Consider the following 23,141-nt stretch of genomic DNA (forward strand, 5'->3'; position numbering starts at 1 on the left):
TTGTTCATTTATATATTCTATTCATATTAGCAGGAAGATTAGAGTTGATTACTTTCTGTTTTTATCTACCAGAATTTGGGGTATTAGGTTTGAAATTTATTACCCAAAATACAAAACAACAACAACAACAAAAAAAGCTGAATATCTATCCTTTGTCAGTGGATTTGAAATCGTCTATTTACTATGTCCCATTCTGCAACTGGGCCCAGCAATTGAAGTGAATTCTAAGCCTTGAAATCATTTTGTTTATAGATGGAATCCACAGGACAAAATCCTCTGCAAGGGAATCAGACTCCATTAATGGATTTCATCCTGCTTGGCTTTTCTGATGTTCCTGACCTCCAAGGATTTCTTTTTGGGGTGTTTCTGATCATGTACATGATTATTCTGATGGGAAATAGCCTCATTATCATAATAACCAAGGTCGATCCCTCCCTCCAGACTCCCATGTACTTTTTCCTTAGGAACTTTTCTTTCTTAGAAATATGCTATGTGTCAGTCACTGTCCCCAGATTATTAACAGATCTTTGTAGACAAAATAGAAGTATTTCCTTTCTGGCTTGTGCTACACAAATGTATTTCTTTCTGGTGTTTGGAGCCACTGAGTGCTTCATTCTGACCGCAATGGCTTATGACAGGTATGTTGCTATTTGCAACCCCTTACTCTACCCTCTCATCATGAACAACAGGCTCTGCATCCACCTGGCAGTTAGCTGCTGGGTCACTGGAATTCCAGTACACATAGGGTTCACCTACCTGATCTTCTCTCTACCCTTCTGCGGGTCCAATCAGTTGAAACACTTCTTCTGTGACATACCTCCAGTACTTAAGGTTGCCTGCGGGGATACTTTTACGATTGAGATGTTGGTTTATGCGGTTGCTGTTCTAGTGGTCACTATTCCTTTTATGTTGATTCTTGGATCTTACGGGAAAATAATCTCAACCATCCTGAAGTTGCCGTCAGCAGCTGGGCGAGCCAAGGCATTCTCCACTTGTTCCTCACATCTCATGGTTGTGGTTTTGTTCTTTGGATCTGCTACCATGACGTACTTGAGCCCCAAGTCCAGTAATTTAACAGGAACAGACAAGTTTCTTTCTCTTTTTTACACCATTGTGACACCAATGTTTAACCCCATAATATACTGTCTGAGAAACAAAGACGTTACGGTGGCACTCAAAAAATTCCTACTGAAATGGATTGTACTATGACTCAAAAACATAATTTTATGAAATTTGTTACTTATTTATCACAGTCCCCATATACTCATGCTGGTGCTTCTCCAATTTTTGTCACCACTCTTAATTCTTCTACGTAAGAGTTGTCATATTTTTATCTCCCGTGAAATAAATTTGGCTGTTATTTTTAAATATCAAATTAATTCCAAACTTAATTCCAGGTATTGAAATAGTGAAAATAACACATAGAAGTTATTAAAAGTTGCTTTTGCTGGTGCTTTTTAAGATTCCAGAATATGGCCAACATTTTCTGTTTCACAAGAAGATTATTCATTTTCATATCTCCAGTCCCGACATATCATATGAAAAATAACAGACATCTAATTAACTTTGTTAGATTGAAAGGATGATTAATAGGAAAGGCTGAACTACTGATATTTTATCTACTCATGAACAACAATTGCATTATAATCATCAGGTGGCATCACATAAAGAATAGAAGGATTTGAATCTAACAGCAGTGAGTAGGGTTGATGTGTTATAGAGTTGATTTTTATTGGTGATTCATCAGCTAATTCCCTAAAACTAAATTCACATATGAAATTTAGGGGGGGGAGCACATTATCTCAGTTCCAGAATCCAGACTTAGTCTGTAATACTAGCTAATCCCCTATAATTTTATTATGCTAATTAGGAGACTTGGTTGTAAATTCAATATAAATATATAGATTGTAAATGTACATAGAGGACACAAGTAGGGGGGCAGATAAAAGTATTCGAGTAATTGAAACCAATTTTTTGTAGAATGTTTTTTCTGGGCTGTGTAAGTTTCTTTCCTTACCTCTTCCTCCCTTCTTAAAGGAGAAATCAGCAATTTCCCTTCTTTCTTTTTTAATTTTTCCATTTTATCTTTTTAAGATTTTATTTATTTGTTTGGAAGAGAGAGAGAGAGAGCACAAGCAGGGGAGAAGGGCAGAGGGAGAGGAAAGAGGAGGCTCCCCACTGAGCAGGGAGCCCCATGCAGGACTCAATCCCAGGACTCTGGGAATTATGACCTGTGCTGAAGGCAGCCACTTTATGGACTGAGCCATCCAGGTACCCCGCTTCTTCCTTTTTTTAAAATAAATTTTATAGTGTCTTAATGACAAAGAAATGACTATGCAGAAAGACAGGAAAGAGTAAATTTGAACATTAAAGAAACAAAATCTGGGGTGCCTGAGTGGCTTAGTCAGTTAAGCATCTGCCTTTGGCTAAGGTCATGATCTCAGAGTCCTAGGATCCAGCCCCTCATCTGGCTCTCTACTCAGTGGGGAGTCTGTTTCTCCCTCTTCCTCTCCCTCTGTGATCTCGCTGGCTCCCACTTTCTCTCAGATAAATAAATACAATCTTTTAAAAAGATAAAAAAAGAAAGAAACAAAATTTTATAAAACTATAAAACAACACTGTTCTTCCCACAACCATTTCTTCCACACGATCCTGAATTTTGTACACTTCTGGCACCAATGATTCCAGGCCCTTGGGTACTCCCACCAGGATCCCCATCATATTCCTTTCAAAAGACTGAGGACCTTCACTCCGCTCCACCTTCTGCATCCCCTGCTGCATTTATCATCAGAGTCCTTTAGAAGGAAGAGAGAGTACACATAACACAACGTCTCTGCAATTTTCCCTGGCATAAAACCTTAACTTAAAATAGAAAAAAGAAAAAAAAACACATATATTAAGAAATAGTTATCAAGGTCATAATAGCGTTCAATTGTAATAAAAAACGTTATCTCTGAGAAAGAGAGAAACATGTCATAAGAAAATAGATCTTAGAGATGTTCTTAACGTCCTTGTGAAAGTGCTACCAAAACAAATATCAGGGGGATTATTCATTTTTATTTTTTAGCAATGTCACCTCTAGAACTGCCTCCTCCCCCAATAAGATCGGGGTTGTCTATCCTGTTTGGAATATTAAAATTCTGAAAGATGTTTGTAGCAGCAGAAGAAAGGATAGATATCGGGGTGCACAGGGCTGGTATTCTAAACTTTGCATTCAGTCAGTATAGGAACAACAGAATTGTATTTCTTTCTAAAATGTGTGGCTTTACCGTGTGGTTGTATTAGACCCTACATATAGAACATCCAGTCTGAGAAGGATGAAATAAATAAGAATATTATAGAAAAGCTATTTAACAGAGCAAAACCCTTGTGTGGTCTGGAGGATTTCCCGAGTCCTACGAACGCTATGGAGAAAGGTGGGGTTTCTAGCTTCAGCCTGAGTTCGTGGATGAGGAGACCAGCCACACCAGAGAGGAGTCCCAGGTGAGGATGAGCTCTTGAGCTGCAAAATACTGCCAAGTTGTTGGGGACACAGGACATTAACTTATAGGCATTTTTATCTCTGCTGACTCCACAGAGCAAGTGGTACTAATCTGAAGCATTTGAAGTGAGGAAGGCCTTGAAAATTTTCTGATGGAATATGTCAAAGCAGGTCAGGAGGTTGTGGTTATTTATTTTTGAATACCTCTCATGAAGGCGACATTTAGAACATGTTTCTGGAGTGAAGAAGCCAGGGGCTCTCGGGACATTGTGTCCTGCCAAGCTGCCCACACAGGCACACCTCTCCTTCGGTCCTCTGCTTTATTGGGCTTCACAAGGCACTGCATTTATACCAGTTGAAGGTTTGTGGCAACCCTGTACTGAGCAAGCCTTTTGGAGCCATTTTGCCAGTAGCCTTTGTCCACTTCATGTCTCTGTATCACATTTTGTAACTCTTGCAATATTCAAATTTTAGTCACTATTATTACAAATATTATGGGACTCTGTGATCTGGTCTTTGATGTTACATTTGTCATTTGAGGGGATGCTGTGAACTGTATGCATATAAAACAGTGAACTTCATTAAATAAATGTTGTGTGTGCTCAGACTGCTCCACTGACCAGCCGTGCCCCTGTCTCTCACCCTCCTTTCAGGCATCCCTATCCCCTGAAACAGCGATACTGAATTAGGTCAGTTAAAAACCCTACAATGGCCTCTAAGTGTTGAAAGATGGAGTCACCCAACTCTCACTTTAAAGCACAAGCTAGAAATGATTAAGGTCAGGGGGGAAGGCATGGTCAATGCCAAGATAGGCTGACAGGTAGGCATCTCGCACCAAACAGCTAAGTTGTAAATGCAGAAGAAAAGTTCTTGAAGGAAATTAAAAGTGCTTCTCTGGTGAACATACAAATAAACGATAAAAAAGTGGAAGAGCCTTCCTCCCAACGCGGAGAACGTTTGAGCTGTCGGGATAGACGACCGAAGCAGCCGTAACATTCCCTTAACCCAAAGCCTCATCCAGAGCAAGACCCTGACTCTCCTCAATTCTATGAAGGCTGAGAGAAGTGAAGCTGCAGAAGGAAAGTCTGATGCTAGTAGAGGTTTGTTCCTGAGATTTCAGAAAGAAAATGTCTCCATAACATCGAAGTGCAAGGTGAAGGGGCAGTTGCTGGGAGAGAAGCTGCAGCAAGCAATCCACAAGATCGAGCTATGATGTTAATGACCATGGCCTCACTCAGCAACAGCTTGTCAATGTAGGTGAAACAGCCTTCCATTGAATGAAGATGCCATCTAGGACTTTCAGGCTAGAGAGAAGTCAATGTCTGGCTTCAAAGCTTCAAAGAGCAGACTGCCTTTCTTGGTAGGTGTGAAAGTAGCTGGTGACTTTAAGTTGAAGCCAACCCTCATTTACCTTTCTGAAAGTCCTAAGATCCTTAAGAATCATGTTAACTCTACTTTGCCATTCTTTAAATGGAACAACAAAGCCTAGATGACAGCACATCTATTGACAACATGGTTCTTACTGAATACTTTAAGCCCACCGTTGAGACCTACTGCTCAGAAAAAAAGATTCCTTTCAAAATATTACTGCTCATTGCCAATGCATCTGATCACCCAAGAGCTCTGATGGAGATGGACAAGATTAGTGTTGTTTTCGTGCCTGCTAACACAGCATCCATTCTGCAGCTCATGGGTCAGGTAGGAACGACAACTTTCAAGTTTTATTATTTAAGAAGTGCTGTTTGTAAAGATAGAGTTGCCATACGGAGTGATTGCTCTGATGGATCTGGACAAAATAAACTGAAAATCCTTCTGGAAATGATTCACCATCCCCAATGCCTTTAGTGCAGGAAGTACCAGGATTCAAGACTTTAGTGAAGGAAGGAAAGCAGCTATGGTGGAAATAGCAAGAGAGCCAGAATTAGAAGGGCAGCCTGAACATGTGATTACATTCCAACAATCTCATGATCAAACTAACAAATGAGGAGATGCTTTGTGTGGATGAACAAAGAATGTGGTCTTTGGAAATGGAAGCTACTCCTGGTGAAGCTGTAAAGATTGTTGAATTGACAACAAGGGATTTAGAATAGTACATGAACTTGGGTGATAAAGCAGCAGCAGGTTTTTGTGAGAATTAACTCCAATTTGGAAACTTCCCCTGTGGGTAAAATGCTACCAAACAGCATCACCTGCTACAGAGAAATCATTCATGAAAGGAAGAGCTAATCAATGCAGCAAACTTCATTGTTGTCTCATTTTAAGATATTGCCACAGCTGTGCCCCCCCTTCATCACCCACCACCCTAATCAGTCAGCGGCTGTCAACACTGAGGCGAGACCCTCCACCAGCAAAAAGATGATAACTTGTTGAAAGTTGAGATGATGGTTAATATTTTTTTAGAAATAAAGTATTTTTAACTTGAGGGATGAACATTGTTTTTTAGACAAATGATATTGCACACTCAAGATACAGTGTAGTGTAAATATAACTTTTAGAGGCACTGAACCCCCGCCCCCCCAAAAAAAACCTCATTTGACTTGCTTATTTGTGATATTCGCTTCATTTCAGTGGTCTGGAATAAATCTGCAATGTCTCTGAGGTGTGTCTATAATCAACATTGAGGGAGATCTATCCTTACAGTTCAAATAAGGCGTGTCAAAAGCAGGGCTAAAGGTGTATATGGTAGAGACTCTCTTCTGTGCTTTGGTTCTCAGGCCCAGGCACGGAGGAGTGGTGCCGTCTGTAAGGGCATGCCAGGGTGGTAGGAAAAAGACCAAAGCTGGGGCGCCTGGGTGGCTCAGTGGGTTAAAGCTTCAGCCTTCGGCTCAGGTTATGATCCCAGGGTCCTGGGATCGAGCCCTGCATCAGAATCTCTCATCCATGGAGCTCCTGCTTCCTCCTCTCTCTCTGCCTGCCTCTCTGCCTACTTGTGATCTCTGTTTGTCAAAAAAAAAAAAAAAAAAAGAAAAAAGAAAGAAGTAAAAGTGCATTCAATGTCCATGCTCTGAATGAAATAATAAAAGCAGGAGAAATGCATTCTCACAAAGAATACGGTAATGACACCAGCACTTGAACACACTCTCTGTGGACCCAGAGTCAGGCTGGGATCAGGTTGTTGCCCACGCTCAAGGTTAGAGCAGAGCGTTTGATCTGGAATCAGATGCGAATGACTCCTTGAAAAGTGAATTGGGATTATGTGAGTGGTGGTTTTGCTATGAATGAAGTGATATTTGCACAAGTTAGATAAAAGTATAATGTTTACTTATACTTGCAACTATGGGTGCCTATCCAATTTGAGTTACATGGAGATGAAAGATAATACTATATAATCCAAGGTAGAGAGGACATGCATATGTGACTCCATGCATGTCTATGGGTATATGTGCCTGTAAATAAACCCAGTAAATGTATGTTGAAATCTTATCCACTAGTACTTCAGAATATAAGTGTATATGGAGATAGGGTCTTTAAGGGGTAATTAGCTTCGAATGACGTTGTATCCAATATGACTATTTACCTTGTAAGAAGAGGAGATTAAGACACTGACATGAGAAAGAAGATCACTTAAGGACAAAGGATGAAGACTGCCATCTACAAATGTAGAAGGGAGGTCTCAGGAGAAATCAACCCTGGCATCACCTTCTCGTATCCCGAAGGGAGAGAAAATAAAAATTTGTTGTTTAAGCAACCTGTCTGTGGTACCTTTGTTATGGTGGCCCCAGCAAACCAATACAACCAGCATCAGCATGATATTTTATGTGCATGCATGTTTATGTGCATATATAATTAAGGAGAGCTAACTTAAAAATAAAACAGCTGATTACTTTATAAAATGGGTTTATTCAAGAGTAACAGAGAATTGCTCTTTGGGCCATGCAGGCTATGTAAAAACATTGGCAAACCCAGATCATGAAAGAGAGGAGTTGTTCTTTTATAGAGGAAGGCGGGAGGTGCGAAGGATTGTTGTAAGCAAAAGTCTATTGGACTAAATTGAGATTTCCAAGAATAGTGGTTTTGCATTGGCTGGGTTGTGACAGTCTCTCACCGGCTTGGCTGTTGCAGGGGAGGAGGAAACCTCTCTCCCTCTTGCTAGGGTTGGTATAGGGCAGAATTCTTTCTGCTGGGAATACAAGATCCAACTCTTCCCATTTGTTCTGTTGCTGACCACAAGCGGTAGCATGTAACGCTCCTCTTCCTGGCCTCCTCACTCCGTCCTAAATGGGTTTCCCTTTATTCAGTCCAGAGAAGCAAATGGATGACAGTTTCTGCATGTGTAAAAACCCCATTGGCAGTGAGTTGACTCTGATCGTTAGTTAAAAATGTCCAAGAAGAATAGAAAGACACTAGTAAATGAAAACGAAACAATGTACTCATAGTGTTTTGAGATGAAGACAATTACATCAGTCTTAATTTCTTTCAATTTGATGTTTAGCATGAAAAGCATACTTTATTGGCAAACCAGTTCTTACCAAATACTCTTTTCATTGCGTCTTTCACATCTTTGTTCCTCAGACTATAGATGATGGGATTCAGCATGGGAATCACAATTGTGTAAAATACTGATACTATCATATCATGATCCAAGGCATAGCTGGAATTAGGTCTCACGTACATGAAGAGAACCATACCATGGAAAATTGACACTCCAATTAGGTGAGAGCCACATGTAGAGAAGACCTTCCACCTCCCTTCAGCAGAATGCATCCTCAGAATGGCCAACAGAATGAAACCATAAGAGACCAGGACTATCACGATCGTGGATATTTCAATAGATCCGGCAAAGTAGAAGACCAGAAGCTGGTTTAGGTGGGTGTCAGAACAAGAAATGGCAAGAAGAGGAGTCACAAAAGACGTGCTTAATTTCAATGGATGCACAGAAGGATAGAGTAAAAGTAGCCACAGTGTGTAAAGTACCATGCAGGATACCAGCAACATAGCAGGAAATTATGAGTGGCACATCGACTCTGGGGGACATTCTAACAGAATACAGGAGAGGGTTGTAGATTGCCTCGTAGCAATCATAAGCCATTGCAGCTAAAATAAAGCATCCCGTGGTCCCGAAAGTAATAAAGAGAAATATCTCTGCTGCACATCCAAGGAATGAAATGGTTTTATCCTCTGATAAGAAATTGACCAACATTTTGGGGGTAACAGCTGAGGAATAGTAGGCATCCAGGAATGATAACATGCTCAGAAAATAGTACATGGGGTTGTGGAGCCGCGAATCCCCAATGACCAGTATCACCATTCCCAAATTTCCTACCAGAGTGAAAAGATAGATTGCTAGGAATAGTAAAAATAGGAAAACTTGCAGCTTAAAATCATCTGTGAAGCCCATCAAAATAAATGTGGTGACTTGAGTCACATTTTCCATCTGAATCCTGTAAAAATGTAAATCTGATGGCACCGCCGCCATTTCAATTTTTATTTATAGGTTCTAAAGACAATTTTTTTTAAATATATCATCTACTCAGACATATCCTCATATCTGTCTCTTACAAGGTCGTATGGATACCTTTGGTCCCAAAGGTATAGGCAGAGATGAAAAAATGTGGTCCAAGTGGATGCATTACCCTGTACAAACAGATTAAATACATTATTTGATGTCATTGTTGGCTAAATTTGCTGTGTGAAAAATAGTGGCACCTTACGTGATTGAACTTCCAGTTCACTTTCCGTTAAATTTAGTACCTCTTGTTTTCATATTACATCATCTTCACATTCAGAAAGACACTGAAATATAAGAGTTTTTGAATACAAAAATATGTGATAGAAAATAGACATCTGAGTACTGATCCTAGATAGTCCATGGTGCATGGAATGCCTTTCCTTAATGTCCATAATAGGTGAAATGGGAGCAAATACACTTACGTCACAAGATTGGATTGGGTTTACATGAAAAATCAATGTGAAAATCATTTAATTTCCAAATTTTCCAGATTGCTAGGAAAAGAGACTTACTTTTCAGTTTGTCATATGGGGCAGCCTTTTCCAACCAAAGTGTTTTCTGTCCTGTTTTCTGGCTATTGTGTCATTTCATTAGTATTTCTTGAGAACAGTGATGGGCAGAACCAAAGACCTTTTGAAACTGGAAGTATCTGTTTGCAAACAAAAACAGAGCCATGTTTTTTTGTTTGTTTTCCAGTCTCGCTTCTTGAAACACACAACAGTAAGTTGCCCCTGCTTGACCTGTTTATTATTGTCACTGCTTATTTTACTGTTATTGTTTTTCAAATTTTAACTTCGTATTAATTCAAGATTTTTCTCTGCACATATAGTCATCGCCCCTGAAAAGTCCTTGGGTGTATTTTCAGGTACATTTCTGTGAAAGATAATTAATGGTCACTCCTCTTCTAGGTTACAGTTGCTTACAGACTTTCTATATTTACTATAAAATAAATTTCATAAAACTGCTTATAGAAGTGATCACTAAAACAATAAAATCCTTGTGTAAGCCACAACATAGTCTAATAATTATTGTTCTTTCTGTGCTGTCAGACTGTCTCTTACTCAGTGGAGCATGAAGAAAGGAAAGTGTATAACAGAATGTTAAGGTGTCACTAGTATCTGAACTGAAAGCCTCCGACCCTGAAACATAATTAAATATTGCACCTACCATATTTAGAAGCAAGACTTTAGCATGGTGAATCCTGTTTTTCCTCAGCATATCAAAGACCAATATTTATAAAGGAGTGACAAATCTGTAGTGCATAGGACTGGGTTGAATTCAGTGAGTAGCAATGATTTATATTTCTAACATGAAACATACTTTATTTTTCTAGTATTGAGACACCGTACATCAGGGAAAGATTGAGCAAATTAACTTTAAACTATTATTAGAAGGAGGAGAAATCTATATTTCTTTATTTTCTCTCAAAAATTCCTCCCAGATTCATGTGGAAATTTTTCTGGGTGGCTCAGTGGGTTAAAGCCTCTGCCTTCGGCTCAGGTCATGATCCCAGGGTCCTGGGATCGAGCCCCGCATCGGGCTCTCTGCCCCGCATCGGGCTCTCTGCCCGGCAGAGGGCCTGCTTCCTTTCCTCTCTCTCTGTCTGCCTCTCTGCCTACTTGTGATCTCTGTCTGTCAAATAAATAAATAAAATCTTTAAAAAAAAAAAAAAAAAAGAATTTTTCTAGATATATAGAGCAAATCGCTTTTTAAATGTGGGGTTACCAAACCCCAAACCAAAAAAAAAAAAAAAAAAAAAGAAAAGAAAAAAAAGGTTTCTCTGATCCCTAGAGAATTACAGAGCAAAAAAAAAAAACAGTAATTAAACTAAATATTGACATCTGTGTCAATTCAAATAATCCATAGTTTATTCGTGAGAACACCTGCACACACAAATATTTATTTAAAAATTTAGTTTAGTGTAAATGGTTATGTGAATGAAATAACTTATAAAACCATCAACTAGCAACACTAAAATGTATTAATGTATTTACCATCAAAAAATACATTTATATTTAAACGAGTTTTTTGTTTTCTCTTTCACTTTCCAGAATCCATGCATTGCATACAAAAACATTTACTAAGGAGAATCAGATACAAATTAGGAATCAAGCAGATAGAAAGAAGCAGAGTGAAAAGAAATTAAAATATACAAGCAAATTTTTAAAAAATGGACTAATAGGTGGTCTACTAAAGGAATCCATTAAAAAATACATGTTGACTGACATACATATGGGAAATTCCAGCCTCAATATAATTCTAACCTTTACTTAACTGATGTGTCTCAGGTAGCACACCTGTGGAAGATAAAGAACATTACACTTCGAGTCTCAAACTCTGTAATAGAGTCTCAGCTTTAGCACCTAATATGACCTGGGATTACTAACTTTATCCTCCTAACCAGACAATAATTAAGATGGACAAAATTTTTGTGCATGTCTTATTCAGCTACATGAATATCATGTGATTGCAGAGTGCTTTATATGACATGCACTGAAATATGTTTTAGTAAAGGGTTTGTTATATGTGAGGGATGCATACATGTGATATATTACTTCCAAGTTTTATTTAACTACAACAAAACAAACAGGGAGTTATAAAATCAATTTTTCATCCAAGCATTGAGCAATGAAAGGATCCCAAGTGTTTCTTCTTTAGTAGGCATATACATGTTATATGACACTTACATATTAAAATACCATTTTCATGAGACTAAATCCAGTGAATCCCAATATTCTATGGTATCTGACATCTTAAAAATGCATCTAGGTCGATTTGGGGAGACAAGATGGCGGGGAAGTAGGAGGAGGCGCCTTTTCAACCTGCACCCTAAAGTGAGCTGATTACCTACCAAAGAACTCCGATCACCCATGAAATCAGCCTGAGATCAGAATTATACACGTCTGGATCTCTACGGGGGCCAGAAGACGCCAGTGGGCAGGTAAAGTGGAGTGGGAACGTCGGACTGATATCGGAAGATAAACAAAAGGGGGAGGGAGCCACCAGAGGCGACCGACTGGAAAATAATACCCTAATACGAGAGTGCCCGGCATCTGGGGACCAGCATTAACTTGGAGTCTGGTTGAAAGCACTCAAAAGAGCAAAGACTCGCGCGGGGAAATTGTGGGAATCGGGGCGGATAGGGATAGGGGCTTAAATCCCCAGACCCAGGACAGCATCCCCTGGCGCTGAGCCGGAGAGTGCGGCGGAGAAACCTGGTCTTTGTCCCGGAGCCGCCAGTGCGCCCGAGAACGGGTGGAGTCCGGCTCCCGTGAGGGGCTGGGGCCACGCCAGACGGCAGAACGCGCACCTTCCTGGAGATGCGCGCGTGCCTCAACCTCCCCTGAGAGAGGTGCACGAACGCCCAGCCTGGTGTTCTGGGACCCACGCGGTGATAGACCCACGCGGCGATAGAGCCGATAGAGCTGGAGGCGCCGCGCCCCAAACCATCCCCTGGGAGAGGTGCGCGCAAGACCTGAGCTCTCAGCCCCAGCCAGCGGGAAAATCTCAGTGTGCGATCCCTGCTTGGAACGTCTCTGGCGGTCTGGAGCTGCCCAGACAGCCACAGCTGCCTTGGTTTTGCGTACAAGCAGGAGATCCTGCGTCCCCAGGGACCGTGACTCAGAACCTGCTCTGCCAGCGGCCCAGCAGCTGCAGCACCTGCAGGGGAGCAGACTGAGGCTTCTCTCTGAGACGGAGGTTGGGGTGCAGTTTTCTTTCCTCTAAACCTCCAAAAACCATCAAAAGCTGTCAAGGCGAGAGAAAAGAAGTGAACAAACATAAAAACCTCCAGAGAACAAAAACCTGAAAAAAAAAACGTTTTTCTCAGAGCCCACCCCCTTGAGGGGGTTGGGAGGACTTAACTCAGGGAACATCATTGACTGAAAACCCACGTGGCAGCCCCCTCCCCCAGAAAACAAATCAGGAAAAAAAAAAAAAGACTACAAGAGAACAACCACCACTACTTCATAGATACAACTTTTATTTTTAATTCTTTCCCACTATTCTGGTTCATTTTTTTTCTTTTTTTATATAGATAATTTTTTAACCTATTTACCATCACAGTGAGATGTCCAGTACATCAAATTCCATAATAAACTTCTAACCTGAATTTTTTGATACATACACATGTGTTTTTCTTTTGCTTTTCTATTTTCTTAATTTTTAAAAAAATTTTTAATTTAGTTTAGTCCAGTTTATTCCTTTTTTATTTTTATTTTCTAATATTCATATAGAGTTAAACTTCAAGGTAACCCCCTTTCTCCAAGCAATGCTACCCCTATAGGTGAACCAATTTTTAATCCCCCTTTTTCTTAGGAAAGTTGAGTCCTTTAACAAAGATATCAAGATACATCCAGGAAGAATCAAAATAACCTTCCTCGCCCACACCGAGAATCTATAACCATGCTCCCATCTTTTTCTTCTGCCAGTGTCTCTGTGTATTTATGTTTGTCTGGATAGTATATAAATCTTATACTTGGGGTTCTTCTTGACGAGGCTCCTCCTTTTTTTTGCTTATATATATATTTTTTTTCTCTTGTCATATACTTTTATCAGTCTTTTTGTTTGTCTGTTTTTGTTTGTATACGTCATAAACCTTACCCTGGGGCCCATTTGGGCTGAACCTTCACTTTTATCTTCCCTTTTTTTCCTGTCTCTCTCTCTCCCTCTTTTTTCTTTTTCTTTTCTTTTTTCTCTCATTTGGGTGGGGAATCCTGAGTGCTCAGAAGCGTTCCAGGGTGCACCTTGACTGCACCACGGTCAATACATCCAGCTACATCTGTCCAGTCATCTCTCACCAAAATGACTAGGAGGAGGAATCCCCAACAGAAGAAAAATACAGAGGATGGGCCTTCTGCAACAGAGCTAACGGCTATCAACATAGACAATATGTCAGAAAGAGAATTCAGGCTAACAATTATCCAGGCAATAGCTAGGTTGGAGAAAGCCATGGATGACCAAACAGAATTGATTAGGGCAGAATTGAAAGCGACCAGAGAGGAGGTTCATAATGTTAGGGCAGAGCTGAAGGCCACCAGGGATGAGGTTCACAACGCTCTCAATGAGTTCCAATCTAATCTAAATTCTCTAAAAGCTAGGGTAACTGAGACAGAAGATAGAATTAGTGATCTGGAGGACAAACAAATAGAGAGAAAGGATCAGGAGGAAGCCTGGAACAAACAGCTTAGAAACCACGAAAACAGAATCAGGGAAATAAATGATGCCATGAAACGTTCCAACATCAGAATTATTGGAATCCCTGAAGGGGAGGAGAAAGAAAGAAGTCTAGAAGATATAGTGGAACAAATTTTTCATGAAAATTTTCCCAATCTTGCGAATGGAACAAGTGTTCATGTACTAGAAGTAGAAAGGTCCCCCCCCAAGATTATAAATTCAAAAAAAACATCCAGGCACCTCATAGTAAAATTGAGGAATCATAATTGTAGATACAATCTCTTGAAAGCTGCTAGGACAAAGAACCTCCTTACATACAGAGGAAAGCCCATCAGAATAACGTCAGACCTGTCCACAGAGACCTGGCAAGCCAGAAAGGGCTGGCAAGATATATTCAGGGCACTAAATGAGAAGAACATGCAGCCAAGAATACTTTATCCAGCAAGACTGACATTCAAAATGGATGGAGAGATAAAGAGTTTCCAAGACCGGCAAGGCTTGAAAGACTATGCAACCACCAAGCCGACACTGCAGGAAATATTAAGGGGGGTTCTATAAAAGAGGAAAAATCCTAAGAATAGCATTGAACAGAAATATAGAGACAATCGACAGAAAGAAAGACTTCAAAGATAACACAATGTCAATAAAAACGTATCTCTCAATAATCACTCTCAATGTGAATGGCCTAAATGCACCCATAAAACGACACAGGGTTGCAGATTGGATAAAACGACAGGACCCATCCATATGTTGTCTACAAGAGACCCATTTTGAACCTAAAGATACACCCAGACTGAAAGTGAAGGGATGGAGAAGCATCTTTCACGCCAATGGGCCTCAAAAGAAGGCCGGGGTAGCGATTCTCATATCAGATAAATTAGATTTTAAACTAAAGACAGTAGTCAGGGATACAGAAGGACACTACATCATTCTTAAAGGGACTATCCACCAAGATGATCTAACAATTGTAAATATCTATGCCCCCAATATGGGAGCAGCCAATTACATAAGAAAACTATTAATCAAGATAAAGAGTCATATTGATATGAATACATTAATAGTAGGAGATCTTAACACGCCTCTCTCAGAAATAGACAGATCATCGAAGCAGAAAATCAATAAAGAAATAAGAGCATTGAATGACACATTGGACCAGATGGACCTCATAGATATATACAGAACATTCCACCCTAAAACAACAGAATACTCATTCTTCTCAAGTGCACATGGAACCTTCTCCAGAATAGACCACATACTGGGTCACAAATCAGGGCTCAACCGATACCAAAAGACTGAGATGATTCCCTGCATATTCTCAGATCACAATGCTTTGAAACTGGAGCTGAATCACAAGGAAAAGTTCAGAAGGAACTCAAATACCTGGAAGCTAAAGACCACCTTGCTTAAGAATGCTTGGATCAACCAGGAGATCAAAGAAGAACTTAAACAATTTATGGAAACCAATGAGAACGAAGACACTTCACTCCAAAACCTATGGGATACAGCAAAGGCGGTCCTAAGGGGGAAATTCATAGCCATCCAAGCCTCCCTCAAAAAAATTGAAAAATCCAGAATACACCAGCTGTCTCTACACCTTAAAGAACTGGAGAATCAACAACAAATCAAACCAACTCCACACGTAAGAAGGGAAATAATCAAGATTAGAGCAGAGATCAACGAGGTAGAAACCAGAGATACAGTAGAACGTATCAACGAAACTAGAAGCTGGTTTTTTGAAAGAATCAATAAGATCGATAAACCATTGGCCACACTAATCCAAAAGAAAAGAGAGAAAGCCCATATTAATAAAATTATGAATGAAAAGGGAGAGATCACAACTAACACCAAGGAAGTAGAAACAATCATCAGAAGCTATTATCAACAGTTATATGCCAATAAGCTAAGCAACCTAGATGAAATGGATGCATTCCTGGAAAACTATAAACTCCCAAAATTGAACCAGGAAGAAATTGACAACCTGAATAGACCGATATCTAGTAACGAGATTGAAGCAGTGATCAAAAACCTCCCAAAAAACAAGAGCCCAGGACCTGACGGATTCCCTGGGGAATTCTATCAAACTTTCAAAGAAGAAATAATACCTATTCTCCTGAAGCTGTTTCAAAAAATTGAAGCAGAAGGAAAACTTCCAGACTCTTTTTATGAAGCCAGCATCACCCTGATCCCCAAACCAGGCAAAGACCCTACCAAAAAGGAGAATTTCAGACCGATATCACTGATGAATATGGATGCTAAGATTCTCAACAAGATCCTAGCAAACAGGATGCAACAGCACATTAAAAAGATGATCCACCATGACCAGGTAGGATTCATCCCTGGGTTACAAGGATGGTTCAACATTCGCAAATCAATCAATGTGATAGAACAAATCAATAAGAGAAGAGAGAAGAACCACATGATCCTCTCCATTGATGCAGAAAAAGCTTTTGACAAAATCCAGCATCCGTTCCTGATTAAAACGCTTCAAAGTATAGGGATAGAGGGAACATTCCTGAACTTCATCAAATCTATCTATGAAAAACCCACAGCAAATATCATCCTCAATGGGAAAAAGCTTGCAGCCTTCCCATTGAGATCAGGAACACGACAAGGATGCCCACTCTCACCACTCTTGTTCAACATAGTATTAGAAGTCCTAGCAACAGCAATCAGACAACAAAGAGAAATAAAAGGTATCCAAATTGGCAAGGAAGAAGTCAAACTCTCTCTCTTCGCAGATGACATGATTCTTTATATGGAAAACCCGAAAGACTCCACCTCCAAACTACTAGAACTCATACAGCAATTCAGTAATGTAGCAGGATACAAAGTCAATGTCCAGAAATCAGTGGCTTTCTTTTTTTTTTTTTTTTTTTTTTTTTTTTTTTTTTTAAAGATTTAATTCATTTATTCGACAGACAGAGACCGCAAGTAGGCAGAGAGGCAGGCAGAGAGAGAGGTGGGGGAAGCAGGCTCCCCGCCGAGCAGAGAGCCCGACGCGGGGCTCGATCCCAAGACCCTGGGATCATGACCCGAGCCGAAGGCAGAGGCTCAACCCACTGAGCCACCCAGGTGCCCCAATCAGTGGCTTTCTTATACACTAACAATGAAAATACAGAAAGGCAAATTAGAGAATCGATTCCATTTACTATAGCACCAAAAACCATAAGATACCTCGGAATAAACCTAACCAAAGAGGTTAAAGATCTGTACTCGAGGAACTACAGAACACTCCTAAAAGAAATTGAAGAAGACACAAAAAGATGGAAGACCATTCCATGCTCTTGGATGGGAAGAATAAACATCACTAAAATGTCTATACTGCCCAGAGCAATCTATACTTTTAATGCCATTCCAATCAAAATTCCACCAGTATTTTTCAAAGAGCTGGAGCAAATAATACTAAAATTTGTATGGAATCAGAAGAGACCCCGAATTGCTAAGGAAATGTTGAAAAACAAAAATAAAACTGGTGGCATCACGTTACCTGATTTCAAGCTTTACTACAAAGCTGTGATCACCAAGACAGCATGGTACTGGCATAAAAACAGACACATGGACCAGTGGAACAGAGTAGAGAGCCCAGATATGGACCCTCAACTCTATGGTCAAATAATCTTTGACAAAACAGGAAAAAATATCCAGTGGAAAAAAGACAGTCTCTTCAATAAATGGTGCTGGGAAAACTGGACAGCTATATGTAGAAGAATGAAACTTGACCATTCTCTTACACCGTACACAAAGATAAACTCGAAATGGATAAAAGACCTCAACGTGAGACAGGAATCCATCAGAATCCTCGAGGAGAACATAGGGAGTAACCTCTTTGATATCAGCCATAGCAACTTCTTTCAAGATATGTCTCCAAAGGCGAAGGAAATAAAGGCAAAGATGAACTTCTGGGACTTCATCAAGATAAAAAGCTTCTGCACAGCAAAAGAAACAGTCATCAAAACAAAGAGGCAACCCACGGAATGGGAGAAGATATTTGCAAATGACAGTACAGATAAAAGGTTGATATCCAGGATCTATAAAGAACTCCTCAAACTCAACACACACAAAACAGATAATCATATCAAAAAATGGGCAGAAGATATGAACAGACACTTCTCCAATGAAGACATACAAATGGCTACCAGACACATGAAAAAATGTTCATCATCACTAGCCATCAGGGAGATTCAAATCAAAACCACATTGAGATACCACCTTACACCAGTTAGAATGGCCAAAATTAGCAAGACAGGAAACAACGTGTGTTGGAGAGGATGTGGAGAAAGGGGAACCCTCTTACACTGTTGGTGGGAATGCAAACTGGTGCAGCCACTTTGGAGAACAGTGTGGAGATTCCTCAGGAAATTAAAAATAGATCTTCCCTATGACCCTGCAATTGCACTGCTGGGGATTTACCCCAAAGATACAGATGTAGTGAAAAGAAGGGCCATCTGTACCCCAATGTTTATAGCAGCAATGGCCACGGTCGCCAAACTGTGGAAAGAACCAAGATGCCCTTCAACGGATGAATGGATAAGGAAGATGTGGTCCATATACACTATGGAGTATTATGCCTCCATCAGAAAGGACGAATACCCAACTTTTGTAGCAACATGGACAGGACTGGAAGAGATTATGTTGAGTGAAATAAGTCAAGCAGAGAAAGTCAAGTATCATATGGTTTCACTTATTGGTGGAGCATGACAAATAATATAGAGGACAAGGGTAGATGGAGAGGAGAAGGGAGTTGAGGGAAATTGGAAGGGGAGGTGAACCATGAGAGACTATGGACTCTGAAAAACAACCTGAGGGTTTTGAAGGGGCGGGGTGGGAGGGTGGGGGAACCAGGTGGTGGGTATTAGGGAGGGCACAGATTGCATGGAGCACTGGGTGTGGTGAAAAAACAATGAATACTGTTACGCTGAAAATAAATAAAAAATTAAAAAAAAAAAATGCATCTAGGTCACTGCATTCTGACTTGGGCATTTCAGTAAAATAATAGTATGTTTATTTAAATCCTCATCATCATTTTATCCATAATAATTTCACATAACTCTTGATATCTGAACATATGTGTAGGACAGGAATGTAGTTTATGAATGAAGGTAAATGTTATTCCAAATAATGCCCCATTAGAGCAATTATGTAGACACAAAATATGAGGTTCATTTATTTCATCCTAGATGGGTCTAAACAGGCCTTTCTGTCACCTAATATTTAAAGAAATTAAAACTAATTGTTTTTATACCTAGCTGCTTTTGCTTTGAGAGACAGAAATTTGAAAGGCAAAAATAATAGATTCCAAACTAAAGTTAAATGAGTTCCTCAACCCTAACACAGACCGTATGGATACCCATGAGAACTGTACTATAAACACTAAGCTTGAGAAGAAAGCAAACTATGATGGCAACTACCACAAATTATAAAGTGGTCAAGAGAGGTTAGGGATTTTGTGTATTTCATCTTGTGCAACCTACAAACTAAATAATTTGGATCCTTTAATAGATGAGGACACTATGGATCAGTGAGAATTGTAAATTAATATAAGCCACACAATAAATTACTAATAGGAGGAGAATTAAAGTCCAGGAGTATTGGTCACACATTTTAAGCTACTTCCACCAGTCCATTTTGCAGACTCATGGTGACATGCCCTAATTCTGGAAATGCTATCTCCTAGAATCAATACAATATAACATCTATGTGTATTTGAATTTCTTTAAGAAATCATCAAGCTTGAATACACTATGATGTTAAAGCACACAAAATAAAAATCTGCAGTGGCTTGTAGATCAATTAGCTAACTAATAAAATAAATTATAAGGTGATTTATGATCCCAAAATGGCATATGCCCAATGGCGGGCTGATAATTAATTTTTCCACTTAATAAATTCCCCAAATTTTAAATATAGCCATTTATTTCTACTATCTTCATTCTCACTGTTACCTCCCATCAAAGAAATTAGAGTGATTTTCTAATTTATAGCTCTAGTGACCTAAGGATAATGGAAGTATTTCCTATTTCCCCTACTGTGTTCCCTGGAATACACTCATTCAATTCTTAATTCAGCAGTGAGTTGACTAGAACTTTCTATCTCAGATCTAAATTTAAAATGAAGAATCTAGTTTCACATTTAAGGTCATAGCTCCTAAAATATTTTATAAGTGATGAAAATCCTTTCCTCTTACCTGTGGAAATGAACTGTTCACTCAGCTAAGGTTCTCTATAAACATTAAGCTTTTGGACTGTTATGCCAGGTTTTCAAGCTTTTCCTGAAGTCCACAACAATGCCCTGAGGACAAAACACAACAGTTCTCATCTGGGACAGAGAAGTTACAAGATGATTTAATTCTTTTCCATAATGAATAAGTGACTATTTCTGTAGTAATTAGCTACATGAGAAAAATGGTTATATGGTGCAGTTTGGCCTCTGGAATAACCTCATCCTTAGTGGAAAAAAAAAATATATATGCATAGGGCTGGAATAGAAATCTAATGCAGCACAACATATCTTGGTTCTGATATTAAATAAGTATGTACCATTGGGTTGATGACTTAAACTCTCTGAAAATCCAGCTTCCTCTTCCTGGGAATAACACCCGTTTAATTCTTTCAAAATTCTGTAAGCATGTACATAATGAAATAATATGAAAGCATAACCAAGAACACACTTCAAAATCACTTAATAAAGCTTACCATACTTGTTTAACTTTTAAAGTGCTATACATCTAAGTGGTACAAGAGATGTAGTTAAGTTCATTGAAAGTGTAACAGAGGATATAGGATATAAATACATGAATAGAAAGTATTGACAGGAGATAAGGTGCACAGTACAGACCATTTTATATTTTATATAGTATGACATTAGAATATTAGAGATCTGGCAGAGATAAATGTTAAATGGTTTGCATCGTATATGTCTTGTGTTGTATTGGGATCCCATATACTAATCTATATATTAGTACCTACTTAGTACTTAATTTTTTAAAATTGTAAACAATACCTGGATGCCTGAACTGTACACTCAGAGATTCTAAATTAGTAGTTAAAGAATGTTGGCCATAGAATCGGGTGAAAAAGAAGAAAGAGAGGAAGACAGAAAGGGAGAAAGGGAGGAAAAAAGAAAGAGGGAGAGAGAGAGAAGAAAGGAAGACAGAGAGGAAGGCAAGAAGGATGGAAGGAAGAGAAGGAAGGAAAGAAGCAGGGAAGGAAGAAAAGAAAAGAGAAGGAAAGAAAAAAAAAGAAAGAGGAAAGGAAAGCAAAGGGAAGGAAAGAAAGAAAGGAGGGAGAGAGGAAGAGAGGGAGGAAGGAATGAAGAAAAATTCATAGGCATCCCAGCTGAGAAGATGTTATTTGTAGCCAGTCCAATTATGAACAAAGGATCTATTCATTAAATGCAATCCAAATTATCCACACATTCAATGTAACTCTAATTAAAATTAACAACCATTTCTGAAAAAGTTGACAGGGTAATTCATATGTAATGGCAAAAGAAATAAGGTAGTGAAAACAATTTTGAAAAAGTACGAAAGTGTTAGAAGGATTCGCATGAGTTCATCAAGATTTACTACAAAGCTAAAATAATAAAGAGTATGGCATGGGTGAAAAGATAGACATCTAGATAAGTGGAATGCAATAGTCTTCAGAATTTCATTCACAGAATATAATCAATTAATTTTTGACGGCTTTTTTTTTAGATTTTATGTTTATTTATTTGACAGACAGAAATCACAAGTAGGCAGAGAGGCAGGCAGAGAGAGAGGGGAGGAAGCAGGCTCCCTGCTGAGCAGAGAGCCCGATGTTTGGCTCGATCCCAGGACCCTGAGATCATGACCTGAGCCGAAGGCAGAGGCTTAACCCACTGAGCCACCCAGGTGCCCCAATTTTTGACAGTTTCTAAGGAAATCCATGGAGAAAAGATAGTCTTTAAAAAAATGATGTTGAATATGAAGAATAATCTTACAGCACAAAAAAGGAGACAGTGACTCATTCCTTGCACCATATAAAAAACCTCATCTCAAAATGGATCTTAGACCTTAATATAAAACCTTACCTTATAACATTTGTAGAGAGAGGAAAAGATATTTGTGTGACCATGGGTTAGCCACAAATCTGTATATAAAACACAAAAGTTATTAATCATAGGAGAAAATAAAAATGATAAACTGTCCATTGTAATTAAAATCTTAGCTTAGTAGAAGACACTGTCGTGGGCATGAGCCAGCCACATACTTGTACAAAACATTTGCTAGACAGCTACCTGATAAAGAGCGGGTATATATCTGGATATATCCAGAAGATATAAAGATCCTAATAACTCAATCATGTGAAAATAAAAGAAAAATGAACAATAAAAATGGACATAAACACATCATCATAGAAGATAAATAGATGTCAACTAAGTGCATGAGAAATTGTTCAGTAGCACTTGAGATTAGGGAACTATCACTTAAACCCACAATGTGGTCTCATACATCCATTAGAAGGACTAGAATTGTTAAAGCATAAATAGTAAATGACAATAGAAATACTCACAAGGATGCAGAGCAAATGGAGCCCTCAGTCCTTGCTACTAAGAAGCAAAGTGGTGCAGCCATTTTATTTTATTTTTTTATTTTTTTTTAAAGGATTTTTTTTTTAAGATTTTATTTATTTATTTGACAGAGAGAGATCACAAGTAGGCAGAGAGGCAGGCAGAGAGAGAGAGAGGGAAGCAGGCTCCCTGCTGAGCAAAGAGCCCGATGCGGGACTCGATCCCAGGACCCTGAGATCATGACCTGAGCCGAAGGCAGCGGCTTAACCCACTGAGCCACCCAGGCGCCCCGGTGCAGCCATTTTAGAAAAACAATCTGATGGTTTCCTACAAAGTGAAAATACACTTACCACATATCCCAGAAATCTCACTTGGGTTACATACCCAAGACAAAAGAAAACACATGTTCACACAAAGTCCTTATTGCAACATTTATAACAACTTTATTCAATTTATTCCAATACTAGAAATGATCCAAATATCCGTCAACGAGTGAGTGGGAAAACT

The 23,141-nt window shown here is 39.2% G+C and overlaps 1 protein-coding gene and 1 pseudogene across 2 annotated transcripts in view; one reads left to right on the top strand and one right to left on the bottom strand.

Moving 5' to 3' along the window:
- Window positions 1-300: 300 nt before the first annotated feature.
- LOC308351046 (olfactory receptor 10AG1-like) overlaps window positions 301-23,141 on the top strand; it is a gene marked incomplete at both ends in the record, with an annotated part of 33,089 nt that continues 10,248 nt past the window's right edge. Inside the window, one exon of the mRNA XM_080816530.1 lies at window positions 301-529. Within this exon, the coding sequence (XP_080672656.1) occupies window positions 301-529 (229 nt within the window). The remainder of the gene's footprint in view (window positions 530-23,141) is intronic.
- LOC308351879 (olfactory receptor 5T1-like) lies at window positions 7,910-8,897 on the bottom strand (annotated as a pseudogene). The gene has a single exon. The product of its transcript is annotated as an olfactory receptor 5T1-like (transcript).

Source organism: Martes martes (genome assembly GCF_963455335.1).
Source record: "Martes martes genome assembly, chromosome: 10".
Taxonomy (NCBI): domain Eukaryota; kingdom Metazoa; phylum Chordata; class Mammalia; order Carnivora; family Mustelidae; genus Martes; species Martes martes.